This window comes from Pterocles gutturalis, unplaced genomic scaffold, assembly GCF_000699245.1.
Source record: "Pterocles gutturalis isolate BGI_N339 unplaced genomic scaffold, ASM69924v1 scaffold33023, whole genome shotgun sequence".
NCBI classification, from domain to species: Eukaryota; Metazoa; Chordata; class Aves; order Pterocliformes; family Pteroclidae; genus Pterocles; species Pterocles gutturalis.
The window spans coordinates 1-21,436 of NW_010119215.1; the positions used below are offsets into that span (position 1 = coordinate 1).

The 21,436-nt window shown below is 35.8% G+C and overlaps 1 protein-coding gene across 1 annotated transcript in view; it reads right to left on the reverse strand.

The window, feature by feature from the left end:
* Positions 1-720: 720 nt before the first annotated feature.
* WDR72 (WD repeat domain 72) overlaps positions 721-21,436 on the reverse strand; it is a gene marked incomplete at its 3' end in the record, with an annotated part of 66,462 nt that continues 45,746 nt past the window's right edge. The window contains exons 14-17 of the mRNA XM_010076506.1: positions 14,913-15,730; positions 10,313-10,404; positions 7,221-7,303; positions 721-900 (exon numbers count right to left, since the gene is read on the reverse strand). Coding sequence (XP_010074808.1) covers positions 721-900; positions 7,221-7,303; positions 10,313-10,404; positions 14,913-15,730 — 1,173 coding nt within the window. The remainder of the gene's footprint in view (positions 901-7,220; positions 7,304-10,312; positions 10,405-14,912; positions 15,731-21,436) is intronic.

The window sequence follows — 21,436 nt, forward strand, 5'->3', positions numbered from 1 at the left end:
AAGCAGATTGGCCACAAATTTTCATGACAGACACACACACACTCAATGAGATTATAAATTAGTTTCCCAAGAGAAGGCTCACTAATAAGATTGGATCTAAAATCTAGGTCACTTAATTTTAAGACTCAGCTAATAGGCTAAAAAAAAGAAGTGTAACTTCATAACATAAATTCAGCTTCAGTCTTTTTTACCATAAACATTAGCACCATTGTAAAGGTGCAAAGCATAAGCTTCTTGTAAAATGAAGTGATGTAATTGTAAAATGCATTTGATATCTCCTTGCAGGGAGGTTATTTCTAAGAGAAAAATAAAATATTCTGTATTACATTATAAAGTTATAAAATCTAAGTAATTAATTTTTAGTGCTGTATAAGCCTGATGTCATTAAGAAGTCAAATTTGTAAAACTTCTTTTCAATCTGGTTTACTGATCCTATTTCAAACACACCGTTTCCTTTATTTGCAAACACATTTACAATACCAGAACTATCATACAGAGACTTTACCTTTTCTTTTTTAATGTTCAGAGATGATAAGAGTGTGAAAGTCCTTTAACTCCATGACAATCACATGAGAAAACTCATTACCTGATAAGGTCAGAAACAGGCCATTTGGCTTGTCTCACACAGAAATAATGTATTATGAACTCATACTCCTAAACTTGCCCTGAGTACTAAAGCAAGTTCTTCTTAAAGAATCTACCAATAAATTTTCCACCTACATGGCAAAGAAACATTTTTATGTATTGCAAGTCCCTCTCCTCAGTCTTTGGCAGCGTCCACAACTTACCATTTTCATTCTCTACTGTGGCCAATGGCTCTCTGCAGATTTCCACCTTTCTCAAGGTAGTCATAGTCCTTTGAACTTCTGCCAGCAGCACCGCTTGCATTGCCTCAATAATCTGTCATAAATGCAAATTATTAATAGATGATATCAGTACTTCAATTATTTATGGAAGCATCTGACAATTTTAAATAACTACTACAAACTGTTAGGACTGTTCCAGCGAATGTCATTAGAAAGTCAACACTTACCAATCTTTCAGACAGTGACAATCATATGTGTCTACACACATACTGAGAAATAAATGCTAACTAGATAGCAATAAAATGGTGTAAGTTGTCAATCATGACTGCTCCCCACTAATTAAACATTCATTTTCTTTAATCTCAAAACTAGCATCAGTCGTCTACTACCTGCTTGATTTCAAGGGGTCATGACAATACACATTAGCAAAGCACATGGTGATAACAGCTAATAAGAAATATCTTTTTTTTTTTTCCTAAGATGTGCAAAAGTGCTTCATAGAGTGAATAACAATCTTGTATTTTGACTTTTTTTAGAATTTTTGGTGTCCAATCTCTTTCTGAAAAGCTCAAAGACTGTTTTGTTATTAGTGGTGATCCTCTGTTCCTCTAGCTCAAGCATGATAATACTGTATTTTTTGTCTAACACAAAGAGAAATACCATTTCTCAAACTCGTCTTATCCAAAAGGAACATCTGCTGGAATTAGAAACAGCCTATAAATGGCACTTGCAATAGCTGCTGCACCACACACGGGTGCTAAGACAATGCACTGTGGAGACTGTATGAAAGAGTTATTACTCTCCTTCTCTTTACTTCAGCAAAGAAACCCCAGGAGAACTGAGAAAGCTTGAAGACCTAAGACGCTTATAAAGCACATGAAAACCTTACACAATGGACCCAAACCTTTACAATCCTTACTCAGTCTAAATTTTAGCATGGTGCATAACGGCAGCATGTGTACCTTCTGTTCACTTGCTATTTCCTTCAGAAAATAAATGCCATTTTTCCCTCACAGGAAGGTATTCATTCTCGAGTACAAGAACCTCAACCTAAATATGAACTTAAATTGCACATGAAAATTTTAACTTAAATATGTTTATAATATAAACATTTATGTTTAATGATATCTATATTATAAACAATCTATTAAAAATATTTAACTTTAATATGAATTTAAGTTGATATGCAGGCTCCCTCAGACTGCCTGGAAGACAAACAGTTTCATCTCGCTAATCAAGTACAGTGAATTCGTGGGCTGTCCTCAATCCCATTTCTAGCTGCCCTTGTAAATTCAAATCATTAAGCAGAACAAAGGCTGCAGGTGTCCTTTGTGACAAAATCCTTTATTGCAGACAAGTATACAGTAGTCAGGTCCAGAGTGTGAAAGTTCACAGCAAGTGAACCCAGCTCTACGTGTTTTGACATAGCACAAGCCTTCATCTTGCTATAACAGCATTTTATTTTACAGGGGAAACCAGAGACAGTTTCCACTTCCTCACAGCCATACAACCCTGAGCTTTGGGGATGGCAGCTGACTGTACACCAGATTTTATAATATCTACACTAATTAAGAAAAAGAAGGAAACACAGACACATTGTCATTGTCCTGGCAAAATTTTTGACAAAAAGATTCCTAGAGGTGCACAAAAGAATTGCACACACTATGTTTCTCACGGTGTTCTGATCTGCTAAGAACCTGTCCCTTATCTGTACCATTGCTGTGTATGCCAGCCAGGCACCATTTGTAATGTGTCATTTTCTCTAACATCTTAAAATGAAATAAAAAACTGTAGCAAATGGCACAAGATGATATTGTAGAGGCATCTGTATGTCTCTGCATGCTACCTGCCTATTGCTTTGTTGAATCTGCATTTCCACCGTGCTTGATGTGGTTTCACATGTTTAGTTCTGTCCTCTCACTACATCTTCCCCAAGAATTCACATACCCCACTATCATCATCACCAAGTTTAAAAATCTCCAGAAGCTTTGCCTGTTCCTAACAGAAAACAAATCTTCATAAGCACCATTCATTTTCTCTGATAGTTTCCACTTTAGCATCCTTCTGGATTACATAGGCATTGTCTATCTTGTTAGCTACTAACATATGTGTTCATTTTTTCCCCAATAATTGTTAACTACTGTTGTAAATACTAGCTGCTTTTAGTTGGGATTCTGAAATATGACAGAAATGATGCTTCTTCTATGCCTGAGAAAGTACAAATAGCAGATATCCAACCATAAATTAAGGAGTGAAAGGTAATTGTTTGACTGCAGCAGCAACGCTAAAGAACAATTCAAAAAGACAAGCGAACAAAAGTTGAGGCAAGCTGTACTGTCATAACTATATTAAGTTATACTGGCTTTCCTTTCTACGCTTTGTCAATTATTTCCAAGGATTACTATTCTCTTTATAATGAGTGGGTCTAAGGAGAGAAGTCAATAGACATCACACCCCTGGTTATTGCTCAGGCCACAACCTCTGCAGGGCTGAGCCTCCCAGAAACTACCTCCCACATAGCCTCCATAACACAGTCACATTGGGGAACACAAAAATACAGATCAAAACATGAGACTTGTATTATCCAGTCTGCATTCCTCTAATTCTGGATAACAACTCTCAGGAGAGTTGTCTAGGCATTTCTACTGAAGTCAGTTGGCTTCAGGTTGAGACAAACGCTGTAAAAACAAATGCATTCAGAGCTTGCTAGAGAAATCACTGTAAACATGGGCATTAGTAAAGAAGATACTAGCTTACCAGCACCACTCTCTGCAATAGCCTTAACATGAAGTGGTCTATGCTTTGAAAGAAAATTCCTTTGTACTATATCTCAGATGCATCCCACCTTATTTTAATATAATAGAAATGAAGTGACTGAAGTGAAAAACATACGGGTGCACTGCAGAAATCAATAGAGAAATATGAGAAAGTCCTGAAATGATTCATTCCACCTAAAATCCCAGCAGTCCCTCCACACTGTCTTTTTGCACTGATGAAAGAGCAACTGCATTCCTCATGCGGATGATTATGTCAGAGATCTCAATGTGGCATCAAGAGTCTTCCTAAGGGGAGACTGTGCTAAGTAGCTAGCTGATAATAGATAAGGTATTCTTGTACAGGAAAGGAATACTGCAACATCAGGATGGCAGTAGAAGCTGCATAAACTGTATTTCTGATGATGCTCCTGAATTAATACATCCAAGTTCTAACAAGGTCTTATTACTTGTGACTATACAACAGGACCATTTCAAGGTTAGAGCTGACTCATATCTGGATAGCTCAGAACCAGGAGGAACAGATGTATGTCTCCTACTGATCATGAAGGCATTAGTCACAAACCTGCTAAAGCTCAGTTATTTCTATAGAGGTGTGACATCACACCGCAGAGCCCTGATGCTGCTGTACATAACAGAAAGGCAAACTGCTAGAGCCCCATAGACCGATGGGCACCCTGTGTGACAGACTGCCTGCGTGTTGTCGCGCAACTAAAATCCTTGGCCGCAGATGTGAACACTCTACACTTTGTTAGTGGAACTACTGATCTGCTAAAGTTTCATACAAAACTCACTGACGTGTTTAGCATTGAAATTCTTTGCTGAGATTAGCACTGAAAGCGGGAGGGCAGCTCTGGAGACAGGGTTGTTTACTCTCTTTTCCAAATGGTTGTCCAGCTCAGGGAGTAAGACACTGTAGAAGGAAGCTTACTTGATCTATAATCATTTTGTGAAGGGATAAAGGACTTCAGCCTTCAGGAAAGTCAACCTAATGAGAACTAACTTCACTCAATGAGATTTAAAATTATCTTAGAGCAGGAAAAAAGGAAGAAAATTTTCTATTGTACTCCTTCTCTTGAAATGCGTGAATAAAGGTATAGGGGAATGCATTTCAACATCTATCATTTAAGACTAAGGAGCTAGGAAGGGCAAGGAAATAATTATCAAAGAAATCCTTCTGTTGGAAAAAAAGATATCCTTATATCTGCTGGAGTCAACAGGCAAAACGTTTTGATTGCACTGCGGTTTGACTATTCTGAGAACTTTTTTTTAAAGGTTTTATTTTAATGTTCATCCTTTCAGACAGAAAGGTTCCATAAAGCTGCAATTATGTAGTATTATTGTTTAAAAAAATTAAAATACAACCAAATATCTATCACAGAAATAACTGAGGAATTGTCTGTTTTAAATATAGAGTAAAGAAAGAAGGCAGAAATGCAACCAATGTTTCCTCATATTAAGTGTTTTAGGACAAGCTTTTTTTTTTTTTTTTTTAAATCTGTTCGAAAGGATGAGCACATGTAAGTAATTTCTGGGCAGGATGGGAGTGTGGCAATAACAGGCCATATTTTATCTGAAAGAAAAGCAAAATGCATGCTGACAACCTCTCCTTTAAAATCACTTGAGGAAAAAAATTCCAGAAAAATAGATTTTAAAAATATGTACATTTAAAAAATAAGACAAAGAGACCTTCCTCAGCCCTTCAACTTCAACCATTCAGTAAACCCCTGATTCATCATTTGCAGCATGTTTGGGTTTTTTTTTTTTTTTTTTTTTTTTTTTTTTTTTTCCAGTTCCCTTGTTTGCACAGAATCCGTTACAGCACTGTAAGGAGATGAGGAATCAATAAATGGCAAGTCCTTTGGGCCACGTCTGAGAGTCAGTATCCTCTACTGAAGATAATAAAAGTTTTTAAAAGCAAGGTAACTAGTGATGTTTTGGGTAAATGTACATGAGCGCTTAATCAGGCTGCTCAGGATTAATAAATTGGTCATAAATCCATGTTTGTGTAAAGAAAGGTTTAACAAAGCCACTGTACTGTCAACAAAAAGTATAATTTTGTATAAATCACTGGTTGCTGAAAACCCACACCTATTGCCCACATCACAAATTATTTTGAATGTTAATGCAGTTTCGCTGCAAACAACCCAAAACCTGCACTACAAAACAAGTTAACAAAGCTTATTCCAACTACAAAGCTGCGTCTGCATAAAGTTAAAAGTTTGAGAAGCATTGATATCATGGTATTTGCAGTACTTGACAATTTCAGTGTCTTAAAGTTAAAGTCTTTTCAGATGAAAAGAAGGGTGAGGCAGCTTATTCCACACCCTATCTTCCTGCACATGAACCTCCTGTGGTAGGATAAGACCATTATCACTGTATGAACAATCAGTCAGTAAATTCATTGGAAAATAGAAATAAATAGATCTCACATGATCAGCTATGCTACAACTACAAGTTCCATGGCTGTACAACTCGAGTATAAAGAGTTTCAGGGGCTGACCAGTCAGTAAGAGATTACATGGATTTCAGATGACAATTGCAGCTATTGGAATTGAGGTCCTGTATTTGATTATTTTTTTTTTTTAATTAAAAGGATTTTAAAAAGGAAAAAAAATCTTATTGTAAGATAAATGGGAACAGTTTGTAAGGGAAGAAGAATGTCAAAATAATACAGAAGATGCGCAGACAGTGTAGATATAATAAACAACTGATAAGCTCAAAATAAAATTCTGAATTCAATTGTATGTGAATATTTGCAGAAACCATTACTGTGTCTAATAGAACCAGGGACTATCACTGCAGTACCTCTGCACACCTCAGCTCTGCAAAAATATTCTTTGCACTTGAAATGCAGCACAAAGTTGCATTCAATTTTAAAAGTAACATCATAAAATAAACTTGTAACAGGTATTTCCTTTTCCTGGAATAAAATCTGTTGGGGTCACAGTATACTGAGGTCTTGAGTTTTGTACTCCTGAACATTAAGTCACTCAAGCAACCACACAACTATTTAAATGCATATTTCCAAAATGAAAAATGGTCCCTATATTTCACTGTTCAGATTATTTTACAGCTACCTATCAACTCTCAAGAAACAGTAATTTATCTCTCAAAAGACATCAGATCCTTCAATAACAATAAGCATGAGCTTCATCTGACCTGGAACCCATAACTTACTTTTTTAAGTCATTCTTGAAGAGTGTTCCAATAAGTAAGGACTTGGGATTAATTATTTATCCCTTTAAGAAGGCATTTTCTGTTTCTTCCATAATAATACATTGGTATGACACTGCCCTTATTTTGGCCTTTATTTTCAAATGGCATTTGATGCACCAAGTTATATCTGGTTGTTAGAGAACAGGTAATGCATTTTTTTTTTAAACACAAGGTCACCAAGATTCAAGACTAGTAGGACAGTTACTATTCCATATATAACCCTGTACTTTAAGGCAAAATAGTTTCATAAGCAGCATACTTAACACTGAAATGCTTTCCATAGATCTGAATGGCATGATTTATGTAATAATTTCACCATAAGTCTATAAGTGTTATGTCACATTACAGATTCCAAATACCAAGTTACAGCCAATGTTACTTAAAAAATACATTGCAACAACTGACACAGGCTATTTTCTACCTTTATAGATTGGTCAGTCCAACAACAAATGAGTTTCAGCAATGAAACACTCCCAAAGTCCGGGGAATGGTATCTGGTTTTACCTGAAAAACACACAATTGATGAAGTGACAACATACAGAGAAGTACACAAGTAGAAAGATATCTAACATTTTTAATTTTTCACTTCAGCAACACACCTGAAAAGAGTAATTTCTTAGAATATGCTTTCATTTGATGCAATAAGCACAAAGCGTTCAGAGAATATATTGTTTGAACATTTATTATTATCCTAAATCAGATTAGTTTGTTTGGTTTTTTTTTTGGGGGGGGGGGGTTTGTTTTGGGGTTTTTTTTAAACAGAGGTCTCATATCCCATAGAATACATTTTCATCATAATTTTCTAAAGATATTGGGAACACTTTCTGATTTACACTACTTAACTATGTATTTTATTATGTAAATTCTAAAACCATTTAAAAGTGTTTCTCTACCTTTAAAACAGTAGTACAGTCTATGCAAAAATACATTCAATAACATCTTGTATAGTTACAGTTCTCCCCGATTTCCTTTTCTGCTACAAGGCAACAATACTGGTGCATGGTCAAGGTGTCAAATAGCCAGTGGCTTACCAGTTACACTTGCAGCTAAGCAAGCTGTTATATTCATGGATTTGCATGGGACTTTTACTACTACCTATCCTGATTTTTCTGATTATTTTCAAAGCAAGGCACAGTTTGAACTGCCAGCTGTGCTGGTTTAGCCTACTTTTTTCTCAGTTAGACTTCAATAGACAAATGTGACATCTCAGTACTCTACTACAATGTTTGTTGCCAGACATATAAGTCTGGTAAATTGGTTGTATGATCCATTGAACCCACACAAGAATCTCTGATTGCCAGTACCATATAATATCTCAGTATTCTACTACAATATTTGTTGCCAGACATATGTCTGGTAAATTGGTTGTATGATCCATTGAACCCACACAAGAATCTCTGATTGCCAGTACCATATAATGACTTGAGAAGAGGAAACCAAATTGTAAGTGGCAACTGTGTTTCAGTAACACCAAAGTTCACAAGTGTCCTGACCACACAATGCATAGTCATTCACTTAAATGTTGGATTTCTGCAGCAAAGACTGAAGCTTGAAAAAAATCTTGTAAGTACCCACATACTGCAAAGCAAATAGGATACACTACCACAGTCTGAATGAGAGCAGTATGCTATTCAGTGACTGTGTAAATGTAACTATGTGCAGTATCTAATATAATATAAACGTATGTACAAACGTACATGCAGGTATGATCAAAAAAAAAGAACGAAAGAGGAAAAAAGAAAACTAGAACATTTCATATCATTTTACAGAAAGACAGGGCAAGAGCAAACATTTTACCTTCTGTCTGTGATCAGATATGGCATATACCATAACACAAAATGTAAAGGCGAATATGAAAACAAAAAGGGATGACAAAATGAGAGAGACAAAACTGATCATCCGGAGGCAAACCTCTCCTCCTCACGTTTCAGTTTGAATTGTATGTGATTTCTTTATAGATCAGGATGAATTTTTCTTTTTTCTGTCATTTTGGAAATTTTCCTCTGTCAAAGCTCAATGCTTTTATTTCAAACCTTCCCTCTCAAATTACAGCTAATTTCTTCAGCACAAACTTATTGAGTTTGCAGTTGAGTTCCCCCTGTGGGGAAATCCCATGGGATAGAACCAGCTCTCCAAAATCTTGGATGTGAGGAAAGACTCAAGCAATGCAGGTTTGAATTAATGGCTCTCACTGACTCAAGAGCTAACCTGAGGTTACTCCAGTCTAAACACAAAACAGTCTTACAGCAAGTGTCCCCACTGATCAAGAATGGTACAACCAATATGGTACCTATCCAGCCTTGTCCTCCATTGCAGTACTTCAGTTTCATGCCCACGTATGCAAAAAAGCATTAAAGACTCCCATCTTAATTTGGTTTTGTTCCCATCTCTTTGTACACACTTAAATGTTTACAGAACATCCATAAATACCAGCAGAATCAAGATTTAACATTTCCCATTCTGACATCCAGCGTGTCCTTGATGCTAAAGAAGCGGTCACTCCTAAAATGTCTGAGAGACATCTAAGTCTCAAGTAAGATTTTAATTTGCAAATTCAAACAATTGTGTGACCAGTTTTAGGTCACTCAGTAAAAGTATTTTTACGTCTACAAATATATTAGTCATCTCTACACCATTTATGTGCTTTTCATCTACTTATTTTCTATTGTCACTTGATTTTATGTTCCACCTCTTCCTTTCAACAGGCATTTCTCCCATCATCAAAAGTACTACAGCTATCATGCATATAATAGTCATGGAAGGAAAGGTACACCAAAAACTGATTTTAGATAGGGATATTGAGGGTTATTTACATAGCAGAGGGTCAAGATTTGACTTGAACCGATTTATGTTATTGGTCCAGACAGGACTTAGTCTGTAACAGGAACACTGTACTTGCTCAGTAGCATATAATGACAAATATCCATATTCTGGGTAGGTTTTTGTTTAAATGTTCTTTGGTTAGTTACATACTGTAAAAATAAACTTAGACCAGCTTGCAAAGCCAAGACTGGTGAACAACTGCCTGTGAGACACTAATGTAAAGAGATTACTTTATGCTGTCCTAAGCCAAAGTCTCAGGGCATTACTGAACAGTCAAGATGACTCTTGTATTACTAAGGCAACAGTTTGCTTGAAGGGCTGTATATATAATTGGGTAGGCACATAATGGTGATGAGGGAGATAGGGGAGGTGGGAGATGGCAGTGTTTGTCTTACTAAATTTCCGTTTTTCAGATTACTAGAAAATGTCTTTAGAAACTCAGATGAATGTTTTGCCATGACAGAAAAGGTATCATTGATTCCAGTATTACCTAACATTCAGCATTTTGTTTACATGCTTTTGTGATATTCACAGAACAAACTAGTCCAATTTCTGTATTTGCAAAATGGACCTGCTCGAAGCTAAAGAACATAAATATTTTTTTAATTATTAAATTATGTACTTTAGCAACAAAAAGCATATAAAAAATCCCACTTAAAAGCCAACATTGCCACTCCTCCATATACTTACCACTTGGTAACTCTCCATAAAAACTGGGGAATGAAGGTGTTACTGCTTCTATTTTTTGCCATTTGTCATGGACAGATTCTGATTTCTGTGGACTAAAAGAATAAGGATTTATTAAACAAAATCAGAAAAAAATTACAAAATCTTATGTCTTAAGGTAGCTTTTTAAGGTAGGTACTCTGCTATCAGTTACTGTCACCCAAAACTTGGTTTCTCCTGAAAAATCACTTGCACTCTTTTGCCCACGACTTGGTATTGAAACATTCATATGTTCACAAATACTGAAAAGTACCATCCATATGAAGGAACTTTACATTTAGCGCAAAACTTATTACAGTTAATTTTTATGTTGTATTAAAGAAACAGTTGTATGTGAAGAATTGAATGAAAATATTTTCACAAAGGACTTGTGCTGATTTTTCTATTACATAGGAAAAAAGTTCAGGGCAACTAGAAGATTTTTTTTTATACATTTTCTTTTATTCTTTTTTTCATGGTGTTAATTAATTTAGAATAGTATTGCAATGCTTGGGATTTCAGTAGATGGCCACAATTTAGGAGACTAGTGTGTATATCTGCTGCTCTTCAGTACTTTGTCACTAACTCAGCAACCTAACCCTTGAAGTTGTCTTTGAAGACAAAGTTTATGGATGGAGGGGAAAGGGAAGTGAATAATCTCTCCAAACCCTTATTTTAAATACATTGCTATAGTGACCCTGCATAAACTATATTTATGTATCACTTAAAAATAAGGTTTCACCTTTCAAATTCACTACAATCAACAGTAAGTCATAATATTTCAAAATATTTGCAATAGTAAACAACTGTGAAAGCTTTCAGCTTGAGAGCTCTAAGTTGCAAATGCAAATCTCAAGACAGGAGAAAAATTCACCTCTTCCTCTTGTAAATAATTGGGGTCTGAATGAACAATCATAATCTGTGTTTATTAATTTTTTATATGATTTATCCTTATTCATCTTTAACCCATATTCAGGTTTGGAATGATTTTTCTTTTTTATGATGAGCTGTTAAAACGATGTACTTTTTCCTAATTAAAAATTTGAAAGAAACCAAGCAAATGCTATTTTGTCCAGTTTGTATTCTAAAAGTACAGTATGTAGCCACACCTGTTGGAGTACTTGGTTTAGCTAAAACTACAGCATGCTCAAGGGGAAAACTACATATTGAATTCTCATTTGCCACAGCATTTGCAGAAGGAGTTAGCAGGACAGCTTTCACAGCTTGTAAGAGTTCAGGCCTCGTAATTATTACTGCAGTACAAACAACTCTTACTAATTTGATTACTAATATGAGAGATAAAATACATTCCGATCTCCTTTCAGTAGCTTATCTGTGAGCAGAGCCACGTATGTTTCTCCAGCTTGTGAAAGTTTACTTTTGTTAGCACACTGGTACAAACCACAGAGCTTTTAAAGCTTTTAACCTTTCAACTTAAAAACAGGAGAAAGAATACCTGAACAGATTATCCAGTGATCTGTAATATCTGGAACACTTGCTTAATGTGTATTCAGCTGATATTCATAGTTCTGCCTACTTTGATGCTGGAGAATAGATTTGCATATTTATTCTTGTAATGCAGCAGTGCCTAACTACTGGTTTAGTAATAATTTTGGGGTGCCAGGTCTTTTGTTAATGCTGTCCCACTTTGCATATAGCAATGAAATATTCATTGCGCTGTAACGAGAGTTATTTTAGTGTCAGTCAACTATAGCCTTGATCTAGGGAATGTAATAACAAAGTTAAATCCCTGCTCTTTGGCATATCTGATGATTTTGCTGTTACAGGAGAGTGAAAGGAATTTAGTGAATGACATGCTTTAAGCACGTTATCAGACCAGTATTGATCTGTTTAAAAAAAAGGTATTAACATAATTTGAACATTTCACCAAAAAGTGTTCAATAATCCAAAAAAAAAAAAAAAAAAGAAAAATATGGCTTTGGGAAAACTTGGATCTGAGTCTATAAGCTGTTTTTCATAGATCCTAAGATCGTGGCAAACAGACCAAGTCCTATTCATGCCATGCTTATTACTGGGGAGGGGGGAGAAGGGAAAGGGAACTTCACAGGAAAGAGGCTTTTTCTGTAGGTGAAGAGGTAACTGCATACACATAACTGGTTTTGAGACAATACAGAAAGTATAGACACATTCAGATAGCAATTTCAGATAGCAAAACTATGCCTTTAATACTCAGACACAAAAATAACCTTATCCCATGAAAACCCATCATGTATGGGATCAGTTTGTTGTTTTTTTCTGTTTTGTTTGGTGGTGGTGGTTTTTTTTTTTCTTAAAGTTTCTAAAGCATGAAATTCTCTAATACACTTCTCCCACTAATGCTGCCACAGGGCCATTGTCTTGTTGGTTCTACCCACGCAGCTTTGATTCTATGTGAAAATGATGGTTCCTGAGTGTAGGGGAACATCACTTACAGTTTTAAAGATGTTAGGAAACATCATGAAACCCTTTACATATCTCAACTGTTCTTATCTTTATTTATTGGGGTGGGGAGGGAAGTGAATTACGACTGACATGTCTAAAGTTCTGAAACAGTTTTTGGAAAGCAGGGGCAAAGATAAAAACTGTGCTATTACGGGCCAGAGCCACAACAAGAAAACAATTTCCTGTCACCAGAAGTAAACAGGAAAATGCCCAGGTGACTAAAACCTCTGAGGTCTATGTTGATAAAAATGCACCAAATACAGACTAGTTCTGATCAAGTTCCCTAAGAAAGAACACCTTTATCATTCAATAACGTAAAAACAACCTGTGGTTATGTGTCTGTTTATCTTCTGAATGCTTTAGAGATGAAGAATAACGAAGGTACATCTTCAAAAGAAGGCAAGAGTGTGCAGGTACAGCCAGGAAAAAGAAATATGTGTTGTCTTTGTACAGACCTACAGCACTCACAGGTGCTGCTTAGGAACTCAAGAGGAAAGCTCAGGGAGGAAAAAAAACAACACACAAACACTGCAGAAAAACCACCCCAAAAAACCAAAACTCTCAAACAACAACAACAAAAAAATCCAGGAAGATAATTGAATGGATTCAACTCAAGTGCTCTTATCCAGATGAGGCCTTTGGGAGGCAACAGCCCATGTCAGAGTATCACAAATGGCATCAAACTAAAACTTAGCTACAAGACAGCTATAAATAGGTGTACTATTCAGCCCTGTAAAGAGAGGCAATCCAAACCAAACCATCTCAAAATCCCAAACAGAACATTTCAAGTCTTTGAATAAAATTTGTAACTTTTTTGTAATCAAAATTTATGGCAACATTTTTCTGTGTTTTTACAAAAATTCACCTATTTCTACAAGGGATAATAGCTTTTTGTAGCTTTACATTTCCTGGAGAAAACTTTAAATTATAGAGGATATTTTTCACCAAAAAAAAAAGTGCATTTTTTCTTGCAACAACTTCAATACTTATAGTTTTATGGAACATATGTTCAAAGCCAGGATGTGTATATCTGGGAAAAATGTCTGATTCTGGTATGTTGACTAACTTCAGTTACACAATGGCTTTCCAACAGAGTACTGTAAAACACAATGCAAGCATGAAGTCCTTTCTTGCATGGAAAGGAATTTGCGTTCAAGCTGGAATCCTGGAAACAACCTTTCATATAAGAGCTTGTGTTGAATACGGACCAGTAGGTGCTGTGATCAGCAGTAAAAGTAACTGAGAAATGTGCCTTTGTCCTGTGGGAGGGTGCTTATCTCTTGAGATACGCTGAATACCCAGAACCTCGTGGAAGATGCACAGATATTTGCAGCATCAGGACCAATAATATTTCTCCCCCTTCTTGCCTCTGGACCATAGCATCACCAACACTGAAATTAATTGTCCCTAAAATGCTAAATAGACTGCCATAGGTTTGCTGAACAACAGAAGTCTGTGGACAATATCCATTGCCTGATTAGTATGCTCTATTTGGCTTGGTCAAATAATGTCAAGCATGCTATTTTTCCTTTAATGCTGAAAAAGCATTTAGTCAATAAATTTGTTTTGAGTAACATAAATGTTATTTGGGATGTTTCTCACAACAATTCCTAGTAGCTGCCATTATTACGGGGTGGGGGTGGGGGGGAGGGGGGGTTTGCACTTCAGCTAGCGTAACTAGGACAGACTTTTCTTGTCTCTCATGTTTTATTTATCTGTGGAGCCAAGGGTTTCATGGTAAAGGAAGTATATTGCTTATAGAGAGTGGAAGTTAAAACAGCACAAGTGTGCTGATGCACATCTCGAAATGTGCCTGAAGAGACCTCATTATTCTACTTAGTTTAAACTGCGAAGAAAAGTCATCCCCAGAAAAATAGGGTGCGAAGGTGGATAACTCAAGTTCTTGTGCTGCTGAAAAAAGATTTCATGCATCAGTTTTCTCATTGGCTATATACAGAAAAATATAAAGACACTTAACTTCATCCAGATCTCCTTTTGTTCAAAGAACATCCTATAAAAAAATTCTAGAGAAAGAATGTAAATTCCATTACAATAGCCCATATTTCAGAAAAAAGTTTGTTTCATATTTTTCACTTCTAACCACTACAAAGGAAGAAAAGACTCATAATGAAGAAGTTCTTACCTTTCAGCTTCACCTGTAACTGCTGAAGGTATGTTAATTATCCTGTTGATTAAAGCTATTCTGCTGAATAAGAATACTACCGTTTCCAGTCCCTTTGTTCCACAAACACTATTCTCGGGTCCATCCTTCTTTCCAGTTTGTCCTTCAGTTGCAGCAAGGTACTTGTTTGATAAATCAAGCACTCTTTTTGAAAACAAGTTGATTACTGCATGTTCTTCTAGCACACCACAATCAGTACATTTCCATCCTGGCAACATTAGTGATAGGTGGTTTTCATCCGACACAAGTCCAAAAGAAACAGGAGACTGAAGCCTCAAGATATCTAAATGTCTAACACAAAGATTGTCTATTTCTTTATCTACACCCCATGGTATGAGACACGACAAAAGCAGTTTAGCTGTATCAGTGGTGACATTCACATCAAAGTTTCCTGATGGCTGCATTCTCATCTTTCTGGAACTCTTCATTTTTTTCTGTCTTTTCATGCCACCACTTTCTTCCACAGGCATAGGTGTATTACTATCTCTACAGATCTGGTCTGAACAAACAGTATCTACTTGCCCATCCACTGGAGATATGGATCCAGCAGTTTTATTTCTTTTTAATGTCAGTGCCCTTTTCTCAGTAGTACTTTTGGCTCTTTCTAGAGTGTCATAGTTGTGGAACGAATTTGATGACTTTAATCCATTGAGTTGAGATGACAGAAGTTCCTCAAGTTTTTCCAGATCAAATAAGAGAATATGAAAGTTTGCATTGTTCCATTTTGTCTTAACTGGTAAAATAGTAAAAGGCTGTTGGATGTGGCTGGTATCAGTTAACTGAAAGAAAAATATTAGGTGTCCAAACTCAAATTCATAGTATTGTAATTTACAAGACATCAGCATAGAATTGCATAAGGAATAAACCAAATCTATTAACTCCATTAAGTTAAACTTAATTATATTTATTCACTTCTTACTAAGGAAAGATTATTTTCTCTAAATAGCTTAAGATACAGACATATATGGGTGTAAACACATTTAACATCTTTAATTACAAAGCGATGCTGTAGACTGCATACATCTTCGCCTAAATTCTAGGCTGGTATCTCTTCTGGTAGGTCTCATTTCAAGATGAAAGGCTTTTAGGAAAGTTTTAAAGAATACATCTTTTTTCAAAAAAATAAACCTAAGAAAACACAAAGTCTATGATGCTGCAAAATTCTTGCAAACCTTGAGAATCTGTATGCCTTGTAGCTATTGGAAATATGTCCAAGACAAAGACTATGCCTTTTGCCATTTCAAAACACACAAATCTATCTTAAAGTGACTTAATTATGAGTTAAGCCACACACACTTCATCAGGAACAATAAAGAACTTACGTAACTAGATGTCCAGTTACAAAGTTACCTTAGATGAATATAACAGAGAGAAAAGGCTACAGAGCTACTACAATGTTTGTGAACATCTGACTTCCCCCTGGGCAACCCTTTTTTCAATCTGTATCTTTCTAAAAGTTCCCATACTTCTTTACTAACTTTAAAGGCCATTCATGGCAATGGATTTGCAGAGTATCATTTCAGTTCCACATACTATTGTGATAATCATGCTAGTATAAATACACATCTGATTACTGCTGTTAATAAATACTCAAAAAAAACAGTTTACGAATCCTCCTAAAGTCTGGAAGAAATGAAGATTTAAAAACAGCTACAGTTACTCCCAACTTTAGACTGACATTAAACTGTGATAACAGTAACCCAATGATGAACTGTAATACAGTGTCAGCTGGACAACACCAGGAAATGTTCAAAATCATCTTCAAAAAATTTTTAACTCAGTTTTACTCTTGCAGTTTCATTATTTAAATGATAAATCACCACTAAGAACAAAAGTTTACAACTTTTACAATTATCTTTTATTTTGACAGTGTCCTTGGCACAGGGTCGATACTATGCTGTGACAAACTCCTGAGGAGGCGATGTCTTGAGACACATGAAAAATCAGCTCCTTATACAGATACCACAGAAGAACTTACCCACACAAACAGCCATCAAAAAAAATGTGCCCGGAACATTAGAATCTTAGACAGACTGTAGTCTAAACATACAGAAAGAATACAGTATTTGAGAAGATAAACTAAGATAAACTTCTCTGTTAGGACATAAACTCTGTTGATTAGATACCCTCTGAGCAGAACCTATGGAAAGAAGAAAAGAGCAAGAATCAAGAGAGAAGGAAGAAAAATATTCATATAAAGCCATATGAATGGAGGATACATGAAGGCAGGAATAAGATCTTAAGGATGAATAAGTCAAGAGGAAGAAATTTCACAATCTGTCCCGTAGCCCTTGGGATATTTCTATGTATGGAAAACATTCCATACTTGCTTTTCCCCCCACTCCCAGCTTCCCATTAATACTTCACGAGAGATGCTCTGTCTCGGCCTTCTGAGCCAGACAGTTTCTGAATCTTTAAGGAGAGAAAACAGAGCAAGTCACCTCAGATACCATATTCCAATCAAGATCCACTTACAGAAGTGGATTTTCTGCCTTACACATCTGCAAATTCAGAAGAAAAACGTTTCACATTCCTGCATTTCCCCATACAACTTTCTAAGCCTGTATACTCCCAGCATGACAGAATTTTTATGACAGAGCTTTCTGCAGGCTTCAGAAAGCAGGAAGAACTTGCTAGTGTGGGCACAGTAGAATATCAGCCTCTTTTGCCGCTTCCTTACTTCTCTTTCTGTTATAAAAGGACTGAACATAACACCCAATGAAGACTCTGCAATAACAACGCTACCAGTGAAAGTTAATGGTGAATATTTAGTTTTTAAAAGCATGATATTAATGTTTCACTAAAACCTGTTTTCTTCCTGAATAACTTTTTAACTGCGTTTAAAAACAAATTCTGAAACAATAATTCCTTTAAAGCAAAAAATGAAACATTTTGTAAATCTTGACTCTGGGCATTACAAATTTTGCAATTTTTTTTTTCCCCACAGGAAATGCAATACTACATAGAACCACAGAAATCACAGAAATGTTTACTGGAAGGAATGCCTGCAGGTCATCTCAAACCTCCTGCTCTCTAGACTTTCATGTCACAGATATTTTTATGAAACTGCTGGTATTTCAGGATTCATTTTCCAAGGAAAAAAAACCCATGACAAATATCCAATTGCAATTTAGTAAAAAAATGCTATCACTTCCACACGTAATTAAAAAACAAACTTCACTAAATGACAGAGTTAAATCTTTGAGCACACTCCAACAAATTCCCATTATAAAAACAAGACTCTAAATTTTTGTCTGAGAAAGAGACACCAGATGAGTTTGTAGAAGAGTAGCTACTTTTATTTTTTTCCACAGGAATCATCATGCTGCACTACCAAGCAGCTTTCCATGAAGGTCCTGGATCATCCAATGGTAAAGTTAAGTGACAAGACAGGAACACATCATCTTATATCAGAATCCTGCTGTATTTATTAGAGAGGTACCTTTTACCTTCAGGGGAACAGCAGACATGAGGGAGTATAACTTCCTCATTGATACTTTTGCCCCTTTTCTTTAAGTGCTTATGACCTGTATGTTTTTATTGTCCTGCACAAGCCTGTGCTCTCAGCACTGCGTTCAGTCTAGCTATTTCACTTTTACAAACAAGCATGTACAAGCAGAATGACAGCATCAAGAAGCAACTTTTCAGTCCAGTCATACTTTTACAATCACACCAGCTTCCATATCACAAGTGATATAGACTTTACTAGATCACTACATTAGCTTTAATTTTCTTTCTATAATTACAAATATTCCACTAATGTAAAGAACTGTTTCTGTTGAAAACAGCTGAATTAAAAGAAACTATTAAGTGCTAGTAAACAGAGCAACATCTGCCTTTAACTTGAGTGCAACGCTGATTAACTCATTCTTCTCAAGACCACTCCTTGCCTAACTCCTTTTACCTGACAAACCATGATTTTATAGGATTAACTATTTTTAAATTGTTAATATTGTAATTACAAATAACACAAGGAAAAAAAATTGACTATTTAGTTTTGGGTAATAATATAATTTGTCTTTCTGTTATTTAGAGAATTATGCTCTCACCAGATGAGGATGCACTCTAAATACATAATCCTATTTAAAGATCTCCATAGGGAGTCATAAGTAAGAGATTATAACTGCTTGTTCAGGTTTTCTTTTTATCCCTTTCCTTTTTAAAAAAATAATACATTGTAGTTAAGCACTAGGATTATTTTAATCTTTAATTATGCTGTTTCCCAATACATAGGGAGAACCCTATGGAATGCAAACACTGGAATTCACAAGCTAGCTTTGACATTAATAGAAGCTCTTATTATTTAGCCTATCATTTTCATTTTCTCTGTCCAACACTCTAACACTTGGTTGATTAACATTTAGAAATCTTTAGAAAAATCACCATCCAAACAAAGGAAAACACTGCGACAATGTCAGTCTGAGGCATCTGGGGATACTACTGTGCATGAAGTCACAATAAATGTTTATTGGCAATATGAAAACTTATTGACATTGATCCTAAAAGCATCTACCAAGTTATCCTAGCTCTCTGCCATAGGCATTTCATTCCAATGAAAGAAGGTGGACATCTAAAGCTTTAGACATAAAACACTATTTCAGAACTATGGACAAGCTATCCTCTGTAACAGAAGATGACAGAAAATGGAAGGAAACCCATAAAACTAAGTATGAACTAGAGAGCTGGGAATAGCATTTAATGGTGGATATTGAAAATCGGATTAACAGACATTTACATTCTGTACTGTGCCTTTCCTGAAGTTCCAGAAGTATTTAACAGAAATAAATCCTACTTCATTCAGATAAATATTGACATTATCTTCATTTTTTTTTTAAATGTACACCTTCAGAGTTCAGTAACTCAGTGTCAAAAAATAGACTAATAACAATAGCAATAACAAAGCACGACTTGTCTCTGGACCACAGAGTCCAACTTTGAGGCCTTCCTGTTGCCAACACAGGCTTCAGTAATGAAAACATCCCTTTATTCCCCTTTTCTGATCATTTTTGCTCAACTCAGACTCAGTTATCACAGGATTTTCATTCAAACCCAGACTGCTTAAGTGGATAGCACTGGATATATTCAAATATCAAGCCATTCAAGCCATATGATTCTCCCAGTGAATTTCAAATTATCGTATCCAAAAAGAATTCAGTAATACGCAGGCTTTGTTCAATTCCACAAGTTACATGACCACCACACTATTATGTACTGAACACAACCTACAGATTTTGATAATCACAATTTTGAAAGACAGTACAGAGGCACCTTTTCTAGTTTACCATTGCTAGTTCAAAATTTTATTTTTGACATGGCCAACTGTCTGATTCCCTTTTTACAGGTCTCCCCTGACCACACCAATATTCCATCTACTTCTATTATTTAGCTGAAAAATTAGATTTTTTTAAAAAAAATTAAAAAAATAACTTATGAAAGTTATTATAGAGAGGACAAACTGTATGACTTCTCAGCTTCAGTAATTTTATGCAGATTTTGAAAGCTGATCTTTGTCTTCTTGTCATTGTCCAAGCATATGAATCTAAAGTACAAATGTTGAGGTCCTCTGCTGTAGTTCAGTTGTGAAAACGAGCCAAACGTGCTGCCTCTTTTTGTGCATCACTCACAGTAAGTCTAACAAGGAGTTACTCTGATGGAGTTGCATGTCAAGAAAGAAAACTTTATGAAAACATGACTCTTCTCATTACTAAAGTGTAAAAATTGTCATGCTCAGCACTAAAACCAGGTTTTTATTGTCATGATACAGCTTACCACTAAGTTTTGTTGGAAACCAAGTAGGAAACACTTATTTTGTGTATGCATGCATTATCTCAAAATTAATCTAATAGCACCATCAGCCATTTCAGTTAAAATATTTGCTAGTCCCTAAGAAAAACTGATAAGTATCTCATGCAGCTTATAATTAACTATTAAATCTTAATTTAAACATGTCCAAATCCCAAACTGATATAGTCTATAACTAATAGAGAATATATATATTTTGGGTTTTTTTAGAATTTTCAAATTCTGTTTGAAGCTGAATACTTTAGTAATGGGGCTAGACCTCCTCTGTTCAAAATAAAGCCATTTGTGTGTGCTGATAACATTCCCAACTGGAACTTGGAACTTTTCACTGCTTAGAGAGATCTTCGTTACTTGATAAGGCTCCCCATGAGGCCTTGACCTGTAAACTTTCAAGAGGCAAGAAGTCTGGCTACAGAGTAAAATTATATCCTGAGACTGATGAACCTCTTGTACACAATCTCTGACTGACCCACAGCAGAACAAGCTTGCTACATCCAAGAAGGAGCAGGATGCAGGGAGGCTTTGAAATGGCAAGCTATATTCCACGCATGGCAACTCTCACCTCTGTAACAGCTCCCTAGTTTGCCACTGAAGATGTCCGAGCCAGGACAAGACAAGAGCTGAGGCAACAAACTTTGTAGACCCACCTTAATTGATTTCTTCTGGTATGTAATCCATTCCTG